This window comes from Eurosta solidaginis, chromosome 1, assembly GCF_040869045.1.
Source record: "Eurosta solidaginis isolate ZX-2024a chromosome 1, ASM4086904v1, whole genome shotgun sequence".
NCBI classification, from domain to species: domain Eukaryota; kingdom Metazoa; phylum Arthropoda; class Insecta; order Diptera; family Tephritidae; genus Eurosta; species Eurosta solidaginis.
The window spans coordinates 24,590,243-24,601,107 of NC_090319.1; the positions used below are offsets into that span (position 1 = coordinate 24,590,243).

The 10,865-nt window shown below is 35.7% G+C and overlaps 1 protein-coding gene across 2 annotated transcripts; it reads right to left on the reverse strand.

The window, feature by feature from the left end:
• Positions 1-421: 421 nt before the first annotated feature.
• LOC137250395 (chromatin target of PRMT1 protein) lies at positions 422-8,244 on the reverse strand. 2 transcript variants are annotated; one of them, XM_067783123.1, is made up of 6 exons: positions 7,921-8,244; positions 4,504-4,840; positions 2,159-2,274; positions 1,359-1,880; positions 924-1,290; positions 422-821 (listed from the first exon to the last, which is right to left on the reverse strand). In XM_067783123.1, exons 2-5 carry the CDS (start codon positions 4,717-4,719, stop codon positions 963-965), a joined length of 1,182 nt encoding a protein of 393 aa, XP_067639224.1. In that variant the 5' UTR covers positions 4,720-4,840; positions 7,921-8,244; the 3' UTR covers positions 422-821; positions 924-962. The 2 variants fall into 2 exon arrangements, with proteins under 2 accessions (XP_067639224.1, XP_067639214.1); XM_067783113.1 differs by having other exon boundaries at positions 983-1,290; positions 7,921-8,243.
• Positions 8,245-10,865: the final 2,621 nt, after the last annotated feature.

Sequence of the window (10,865 nt, forward strand, 5' to 3'; positions counted from 1 at the left end):
GTGTTCTCAGGTGCCGCATTTCCTCATAACGCTTACGGAGATGACTCCTTAAGCCCCTGGGCGGTGTTGTGACCCCATTTAATTAAGTGGCGTCGAGTAAACTCCTAAGAATTGGCAGAGTATTTTCACCCAAATCTTTTGATCCCTACACAACAGAACGTGTGCCCTACTGTGCCTCGGGTTTTGTCTCGATCAAGAACTGTTATTTCAGTATATGCCTATTTGATGTCGCGTTATGTTCACATGTTTTTATCCTCGGAGCAGGTTCTTGCAAGTGGACTCTCTCTAACCCGGACCAATTTTTTTGGGTACTGTGTGAGTGACAATCCTTGGCCGTATAATAAATAATCCGTGACTACAACGACAATCTTCTATTTTTCTAAGGCATTCTCAATATTTTCCAAACATATTACAAAAAAAGTTTTTATTTGATGCAATAGTTTATAATTGTATTTCATTTAACTATAGTAACATAAGTAAGCTTAATTATTTTTAAGTTTTCCTTCAAAGGAATTTCACAAATTATTATTTTATAGTTTTGTTATATGATATTTAAGATCTAATATAAATTATATATGTACATATATATGTAGCAATATGCTTCTGACTTATAATAAAATTCAAAAGAAACATGTGTATCTAAAAACTAAACATATGTACCAGTTACGAGACTTGCAGTAATGAGCACTCACAAAACTAATAAATTACGATGATTGCTTATTTACTAGCTCGTCAAAAATTGTCAGTCCTTGTTGTTGCCATATATTGGTCTAATTCCTTGTCCAACTTCTCTTTGTCCACTTCGGGCTTGGCATTCTTGCCTAAAGAAAAATAATAATAATTTTAGTTGAAAAATATGAAGAAAAAAAAACAGAAAAATAAGATTATATAAAAAATGCGTAATCTGGCAAGATCCTTTTTACTTGATCGCAATGTCCTGGCGCAGTAACTGCGCATGTGCATCACATTGGTTTGTTTATACCTTGATTACGGCCACCACGTCCACCTCTGCTACGACTACGTCCTCGACGTTGCTGTTGTTGTTGGCCATTATTATTATTACCATTAGCTTTACCATTTCTCTGTGATCCAGCACTACGTCCACCACGTCTCTGTTGACTGCGCCCCCTTATGCGGCCACCCGAAACCGATCCTTTATTGCGCTGACCACCCATTGATGTTCTGCGTGTGCGAGAACGTGCACGAGATTGTGTGCGTACCTGCGCGCCGTTCCTATTGTTTGAACGTGAGCGTCCAGCATTTGCATTATTTGTGTTTCTAGTCATTGATCTAAAAGCAAAATGGTTCAAATGCTAAATCATTATAATTTCATTTTTTTTTTTTGTAAAATATCATACCTTCCCCGTTGCCGACCAGCACGTCCTCCAATGCCACCAGTCATATTTGATAAGCGACGACGCTGTATACGTCCCTGTGCAACGCCACGCAAAGCACTTGCGCTACGGCGTCTTCGTTGTATAGTTCCAGGGCGTACACCCAAGCGTGCTTTTACTGGTATATTAGCTCTACCGCCGGCATTATTCATACGGCTACGTGAACGTTGGCGATTACGTGAACGAGAACGACCGCGCATTTGTTGTCGTGCGTTACCTAAACGGCCACCGCTGCGTGATCGGCTACGTGTCAAATTAATTATGGCAACGGGGGCACGGGAACGACTGCGTGAACGGCCACGTCTTGGCACCACGTTGAACATGTCTCTCTCTGACATTGTACGTTGTAAACGTCGCTGGGCTATACGCTGTGCTGCACCACCGACTAAAGAACGGCGCGAACCTAAACGGTTTGAAACGGAGTTTGAACGACGCATTGGCCTATTTAGATTACGCTGGCTGTTCGATATCAAATCGGCTTCCATACTGTATTGTGAATGAAGGTATGAAGAAAGGTGAGTAAATTCTTTGTATCATATGCAGTTTGTATGTAAATTTGTTTTTCGTTAATTATTGAATTAAATACGCAGTTGTGACAATTTAAATCAACTAAGATAATTTCCAAAATATCTCCTCTTCTGCCATTGTTTAGAATAATATTTTACAACAATATGTATAAGCAAATCAAGAGTGTTTTTACATTGTAACAGCTGCAGCTATACGTTAGTTTAAAGTAATATAAAAAGATGGCAAGAAGTGCTTACGTTGCAACGGTGGTCATGCTATTTGTTCGGATCGGTTTGCCATTAGCTGCTACACGAAAAGCTTTGATAGTGCCACGTCTCATGGCTAAATTTCCTCCAATTGGCCGCATGCTTCTCTGTAAGATCCACACATAGTGTGTGAAAGAAATTTTTACAAATTAAACGTTGATTCCTTTTTTACTGGCTCTCGTTTGCATCATGTCATGACTTCAAGCGAGCAAATATAGGTTGGCAGTAGATTTTGTAACTTTGTATTTTCTACTCTCAAGAAAGCCTCAGCAAAATGACATGGTGTTATAAGTATATGTATAGAGCAATTAGTAATAACTACTAAATATATATTATTACACATATATATAGCTTCTATGAAATTAGCACCCAATTCTATAACTCGAAGATAAAAAGCATAGTATATTATTGTAAGTTGCTACTGCGTTTTAGGTACGGTAGACGTCTGAGTATAGTATGCTCGTGGAAAAATATATTTTTCAGCTTATGGTCGTGGAATGCTTCTGATACTAATAAAACTGGATTCTGGACATGTAATACTATACAAATAACTGGTAGATATTTCCCATTTCGTTTACTGTTCAGTAGCACGCAAATAATTTTGGCTGAATGAATTCCTAGAACGTTTGATTTAGGCAAAATACAGATGAGTGTCACGAAGTCCTACTTAGCTCTAGCCTCTAGAGAAATTTGTATTTACATCATATGCTGTATGGTGTGTAGCAGCATTCCTTGTCGATGCGGGTCAGGTGGATACCAACACTTAAGCCTGACAGTCATAGATATGGTATTCCTTGGATACTGAGCCCAAATCCCTGTTTTTGGTTGTTGATTAAAATAACGCATTACGGCAAAAATTTCGACTTATTTGCTTCTGCGATGGTATGTTCACATTCCCGACGTTGTAATAAAGGCAACAAAAATCAAACAAGTTGGTCATCACTGTTACATGTTAATGTATGGCTATTATTATGAATCCAGACTGTGGCTGTTTGTTGGCTTCAGTTTCGTCCGAAACACTCCCTGAAGATTTCGGTCCGTGTCGATCTTTTTGTTTTGGGAGGCATATCCGAAAGTTTTAGCTATACATTTTTCTCTACACATTACAATAAGTTAACGTTCGACATAAAATGCGAAGATCTTTCCTATTGCAAAAACTTTGCACCGCCGAGATGTTTGAATTAGTTTTTATAAACTTATTTCTAGTGTTACTTATAAGATCTTTGAACATTAGGTTTGACCTCATTCCTGTACTGCCTCAGAGCTGTTTGTTGTCGCGTTGTTATCGGCATGTGGGAATACTTCTATATTCCATTTTATTATTCTTTGCGAAATATTTACTAAATCATGATGCTAAATTTAAGCTCGGAATAGATATGGCTGGCGGGGGTTATTGATACTTTGAGTAGCGAAAAAACCATCTTGAAGGTTTTGGGTAGAGCTGTTTATTTTGGCAGGCAGACCTGTAATTTCCTCCGTATTGTTACTATAACATAAAGTTAAACAGGAACATAAAAATTGAGATGCCTACTACTCCAGAACTGTTTAAGCACAAGAAGGTATTGGATATGTGTTTATGTTGATATATTCACAAGGCAAAGATGTTTTTTTGGGTTTGTGTCTTATATAAAAGGTATAACCTTTGAAAAGTATACTTGACCCTACTACTTCAATCCTTAAAAGCTATCTGTCGTTGCCGAATAATTTGTGATGTTATAAGCGCGTTATGCATTCTGAAAAGTTTGGTAATGCTCTTGTTGCTCCGGGGTCACAATCGGACAATGTCTTCGATATATTATTCTTCTAATAAAGAATTGCTTTGGCTATCTTTCAAGTATTTCATAGCCATAATGTTTTCCAAAAAAAGCTCAGAGTACAGCATGAGTCGTCCTGCTTTAAACCTCGCACTTTCCGGTTCGTTGACCTGACAATCAGAAACGTTCATCATTTCGCCTTTATAGAACACATAACTAAAAGTTCTACATTCCATAAAAAAACGTGTACTCTTTTTGAAAAACGATTTGAAGAAACCCGTGTTTAGTGAATCGATGGTAGAATAGTGCTATATTCATCTTCGTCGAATATCAGAAAGCATATTCGAAAAATAACCCGTTTAAGTTAAATATGTATTTATAGAATTGGGTGTTTTACTTTTGCCGCTTTCATCGGAAGTGTATTCGTTTGGGCATAAGATAATGATCCCTTTTAGTTACTGCAGTTTGACTAAACCGGCTTTTAATTAACTTTGCTTGAGTAATTCATTTCTAGCCAACCACTTTGCTTTTTCTTTTTCATCAAATTTTTTGAATAAATTTTAAGCTTTTGAAAACACGTACGCGCTTGAGTTTTAATGCTGCTTGCAATTTGTGTCGTCTGGCTAGCTGTTGTAGTAAACGACGATTAGAAACAGATGTGTCTCGTGGTGGAGGGCGTGGGCGTGGTCGCGTAATCTCAGGAATGTCTCGGCGACGATCCTGTACCGCGGTAAAACGTTCATTCAACGACAATCCTGTCGAGTTTGTGACATGAATTTTGCTTATAGATGCAGACATTATCAAAATTTGTATGTTATAGTTTATGCGTAGTTTTATTTATTTATTTGTTACTGATAACAATAACGTAAACTCGTTGTAAGAGTTGTTTACTCCGGCGTGAAGAAATATTTGTTTATTACTGAAAAGAAATGAGGCAAAATTCAGTATTTATAGACAGAAAAAATGAATGTAAGTTAGCATAAATCTAAATTGAGTACCTGCGCCGATAGAGCCTACAACCCTGATATATAATGAATAATTGAAGTAGTGTAGGTAATATTCTTAAACAAAGGAAGGTCGTTAAAAACCACAAACTGACGGAAATTGAAAAAAAGTCAGCGTTTATGCACACAAGCAAAACATTTACAAGGAACTTTTTATCAGACAGGTAAAAAAAACTACATGTGAAAACATGTATGCCCTAATTTAAAAAAAAAATTCCGAAAGATGGTGCTTGTTCTTGTTGTAACAGTACTCTTTAATGTTTTTCTGGTGGTGGGTCTACTTTGTCTCTAGTTATGCCTCTTTCAACCCAAAAATTTAAACAAACTGAAAAATGAATGCAGAAAAAATTAGACAGGATATTTTCGATTTCTGGTGTAAAATACTTGGTATAAATTTTAAATAAAATAATAGTCATGTCCATTTTCTGATGTAAGTTTGTGAAAAAATCTGTGTTTATTGCGAAGATAGTACATTTTAAAATTCACATAAGAAAACGGCCCTAAGACAGCCTACAGGCTGTCTTACCTACTTAGCACCGATAGTCTTATTTCTTAACTAAGAAAATTTAGCTGTATGTCTTTAATATTTTTAAATGTTAAAATATGCTGCTTTATAAATTTTTCTAAGTCGCCTAGCTCTCTTTCAACTTGCTACGATATTTTAAGCGGGCATTTGGTCTCAGTTAATGAGTATGTTGATTTAGTTGTTTTCGACACCAACTTCTATTTTACGCATCACATCTGTTATGTGCTTCCAAGGGCTTATAGAGCTTATCTTGCTTTCCTTCGTAGGTATGCAAAAGACTATGTGGATCCTTATACCAGAAAATCTCTATATATCTCGTTAGTGCGCACAAAATTAGAGCATGCCTCTATGATTTGGAATCCTTTATATAGCTGTCACTCAGCGAGAATAGAAAGGGTTCAAAGAAAGTTTGTCCGCTTTGGTCTAAGTTCCCTCAATTTTGTCGACCCAAGTCCCTCTTTTCTCGCTCGGTGTAAAATTATCAATCTGGAACCACTCGAAACAAGGAGGGTTCTCCAGTTGCTCATGTTTGCTTATGGCCTTATCGCTGGCTCTCTTGTCTGCCCACCTCACCTTGCGTGCTTGTAGAACCAATTATCTCCAATTTAAATTTTCCGTGTACTGTCTGAATCATATACCGAATAAACTAAACTAACTAATTTGGTATTAGGGGCCAAAATTGAGTTGGAGATTTCATGAACATCAATAAATTTAATTCCTCTCATATTAAGGAAAAAAGGGGCGAATGATACACAAACACGGGGCGAAAATTATATTGCCCAATATGAAATATTTGTTTGTCTTGAATAGATTTTAACATTTCCTTTCCCAAATAAATTGTATGTTTTTAAACGAACATAATTCTAACGCCGCACATCGGCCCTACTTGCAACAAGCATATATTATATAGAGGTCATAAATTCTGCCATAAAAAGCTTTCAGCTTTTAGGAGATGCCGTTCGAGGTCGATATAAAATATGTATTCCCACAAATTTGTCAGAAAAATTAAAAAGCAGCACCATACAAATTGAAAGTGAAGAGCGGCCTTAACCTTCTCAGAAGAATACCTCGCCAAAACTTTATTATTTCTTACGGTGAACATGGAGAAATTCTAGAGAAAGGGAAATGAAAATAAAGGACAGCCTCATTCTTGGGTGGCCAACTTTTCAAAATTGGTACAAATATAAATAAAACACCTAAATCACAAGGTCATTGAGGTTTTATAGCAGACTATGGTAACGTTTTACAAGACCACCTAATTTTTATCAAAGGTGGTATCAGAAGACGCGTCTCGACCTCCGTTTTTAGAATCCGAAAGCGAAAATTTAAATTTTTATATCTATTAAAAGATATAAGCTAAAAATCGGATAAAATTTTTTTTTTTTTTTGCCAGATTTGTTGTACACACACACACACACATTAATGCAGAAAGGTGTTCTGCGGGCATTTAGTTTTGATCTCCAAACCGGTGTCGGACCCACCCAGGGATATTTTCTTAAATCGCGGCCGAAGGCCGCCAACGCAGAAAGATGGTCTATGCAAAAAAAAAACTATGGATCGGGCCCCATATCTCGGATCCTCTCGGGGTCATTTTACGGATTTTTGTGAATAACTTTCGACATAAATAAAATTTTTGATGTCCGCTCTCGGATTCTAAAAACAGGGGTCGAGAAGAGTCTTTTGATACCACCTTTGATAATTTTTGATCAAAATTAGGTGGTGCACCGTCTTGTAGAGCGTTACCAAATTTTTTTATCAGACTTCCACATTGAAGGTCAAAACGCGTTATAATAACCCCGCCGTCAGTTTTTCATGAAAATTAGGTAGTGCACCACCTTTTAAAAAGTTACCCAAATTTTAAGTGAGGCGGAGTCCTTATCACATATTGAGATTGGCAAACCACGAAACTCAAAACGAATTCGAAGAGTGTGAAACAACCTTCACAAACTATTCTAAAGATAGGCAAGCAAGTGGTGGTTTTTGTTTTTGTTTTTATTTCTTCGTACAATACAGGTATTTCTCTTTAGATACATACAATCACTTATTATTAGAAGGGCGTATCTCCCCTTTCTTGCAAAAATCGCATTTTGATTGCAATGTATAGATACTTAATTTCAACACTTATGCACTGGTGAAACTACACATATCCACGTTTCTCTTATGTGATTTTATTGGCGATGGAGATTTGCGTTTACGTTGTACTGGACGTTTTTGCGTCTGCTGAAGAAGTTAACGTAGACGTGTGATCTTTTAAATATAAACGCTATACATGTAATTAAATATTTCAACAATGCACATCATCATCGATTCACCCCCATCTATTTTGGTGCATATGAGCTAATTGTCGCAATCGGCATTGTGTGCGTGGATTAAATGCTCAAGGCAGACATTTTCAAAATGGCGAAGACGAGACAAAAAGCACATATTTCAGCTTGCATTCGATTAAAAATATTTATGAATTTATCTTACCTGAGGAAAAATGTGAAATGCTATGAAATATTTGCGTTTTAGCTATTTCACAATTCTTATAATTTTTTTTTTTAATTTGTGTGGCTGTAGCACGGTGATGTCCGCACGAAAGCTTATGTTCGCTAGCTAGCGGTGTTTTAGCACGACGCTTTTATTAAATTTTATAAAGTTGATAAAAGAACGTAAATTTAAGTTATAAACTTCATTACTATATTCATTTAAAACTTTTATTGATAGAAATATATCATTTTCCCGAAATACTTTATTCAACGAACTGCAATTTTTTCTGCTGCATGGATAAGAAAAATGGCGACGTAGAAAATGAAATCCGGTTATGATTCCGCACCAGAGTTGTTTTTGCTGAATAAGCTTCTGATAGTTGCCAGACTGAATTGATATACTCTTTTCTCGCTACCCTACAAGAACACTGTCTATCATTTGAGACGGCAAAATATATTTGTATCACAAATTTAAGAGGATTGGCGCCAGTATGATGTAAACAAGTGTGTATGTATGAGTCTCCCTCGTACATATTAAAATCGCCTAATAATGTAGCATATAGCCGTACCGCTCCCTCCCACCCAAGTTCTTTGATCAGGACTGACACTTAAATTATCACAGCTGTTTGTTATGAATCAGGAATATATATCATTGCTGAATGTTAGACTATCACAACTAACAATGTCATAATATCAAAGAGGATATATATCAATCCTAGTATATCTATCCTCTTTGTTTCCGTATAAAATTGTATGGAATTTTGCACTTAAAAAATAAGCTAGGGAACTAAAGGCTCCATTACTGATACTTAGCATAGACTTGACTTGGCTTGCGAACTGTCACTTACAGTTCTGTTAAATTAACATTGCATGTTACTGATTACTCAAAACTTAACTTGACTTAGAAGTCTGTTGAATTTTGATTTTCTATGTAAGTTCTAAGTGACGTTTACATTTTGAGATGCCATTTGTTTGGTTCCATTTCATTTTGACATTTTGTCATACAACTTGACATTTATTTAAAAATAAATTTCAACGCTGATTATGATGCCAGATTTTATGCGCCAAGTGGAGTATAATCGTGGCTAAGTTGCCAAGTTTACGCCAAGTCAAGTCAAGTCTATGCTAAGTATCAGTAATGGGGGCTTAAGACACAAACACCATGCGCAAATATAAAACGACGAAATTTGTGCAAATAAAAATTTTGACATACACGGCTCAAAAACACTGCGCAATATTCATTTTTAACGTAGCGCAACAAATGAAGCGTGTGTTTTAATTGTATAAAAAAGGCACTAGTTGTATAAAAAATCACTATTTATTTTCCACAGTGCTGGTAATTCACGGTATAAGTCGAAAAACTCGCACCAGAAGCATTTATTTTCCATTGTATTTATAAAATATATATTTTAATTGCAAGACCAGCTCAACTCATTGCAGCACTGCGCAATATTAATTTTTCAACTAGCGCAACAAATGAAACATGTGTTCTAATTGTATAAAAAAATATTATTTATTATTGAATTTGTGTGAATTCCTGTTACAATCTAGAGATGGTCCTTACGCCTTCGATATTAACATTTTTAAGCATTAATTACTGATGTTATATTATCAGGAACCACAGGTAAACTGTGTAAGATTCACCACACACGAAGAAAAAAGCATGTGTAATATTTGCAGACATGCGTAAATATCAAAATCGTTTTGAGTTTAGCGCAATTATCTGCGAAAACAGCGCAACCAGTGCACACACCGGACAAATCCTTGTGCAAATTGGTAATTGGCACAAGGATACTTGAACCGTGTAATTGGCGTATAATGCTTTACAAAAGGCTCGGCAATTAAAATAGGGCGAAAAATGTCGGGGGAGGTAAAACGCTTCTTTTTGAATTAAATATCTTCGTCTCAAGGCTGATATTAAAAATTTTCCTTCTGTCATAACTACATGACACTACTTTATTTTCGTATATTTTTCTTGTATTTTATCTTAAATTTTTTGTCGCACTCCCCCCCCCCCCCCCCCCCCAATACGGCTTCAGTACTGTTGTAATGAAAAATACAAACGAAATTCATTAAAAACAAAAGAGCCAGTTTGTATTTCGATAGGTTTTTTTGATATTCAGCCGTTTTTTCTTTATTTTTTTCTGAAAAATATGTAGCTTTTATTGTAAAATGATGTAATGTGAAATTCAAATTTTCTGAGATATTATGATATATATTAGCTATGTTTTTTCACATCTATATACGTTTACGCTTAAACTTTATATGGACTGCTAAGCGACAAACTTTAAATACACCTCTGAAATTGCTACGCATAAAATTAGTACTACTAAATTTTAATACGCATTATACTCAGATGTAACTGGAATATATGTCTATGTTTCACCCTCTGCACTAATTCTATGTATTCTATGCGCGTCCACTATTTATCACAACTGATTCAGCTATATGTTATTCACAGAAATACAACAGAGGGTTGTGTCTCCGCTTTTCGGTACACCCTGTGTTGTAGCTAGTTGTTTAACCACTACCGCTAGATGGATCTCCTAAGTATTATCTAAGCGAGGATAGGCGTTTTTTTTCACGCGCAAACGAAACGTACACGCGTGTAAAAAAAAAAACACGGCTATTATAACTGGCTGACGACATTATGTTCAGTGTCGTATTACAATCAATTGAAAATGCTTTGATTTTTAAATGTAAGATGAATCAACCCGAAATAAATCTGTATATGTAACATAATAAAAACATGATTTATTACTATTATTTTTATACTACACCGATGTATTCAGAAATACTCCGTATGAATTTATTCTGAAATTTGTATTTGGCTGCATAATGTTTTTTTAGTAAAGTGAATTATTGTTTAATGAATGTTGCAGAGGAAATATATAACAAATTCTTCAAACTATTATAAAAATATCCTTTGACAGAAAATTAGTCACC

Coding starts and splice junctions, on each gene's coding strand:
- LOC137250395 (XM_067783113.1), bottom strand. CDS start 4,719: ATGTCTGCATCTATAAGCAAAATTCATGTCACAAACTCGACAGGATTG. Junction 2,275..4,503: donor CAGCATTAAAACTCAAGCGC/GTACGTGTTTTC, acceptor TGGATCTTACAG/AGAAGCATGCGGCCAATTGG. Junction 1,881..2,158: donor AGCATGACCACCGTTGCAAC/GTAAGCACTTCT, acceptor TTCACAATACAG/TATGGAAGCCGATTTGATAT.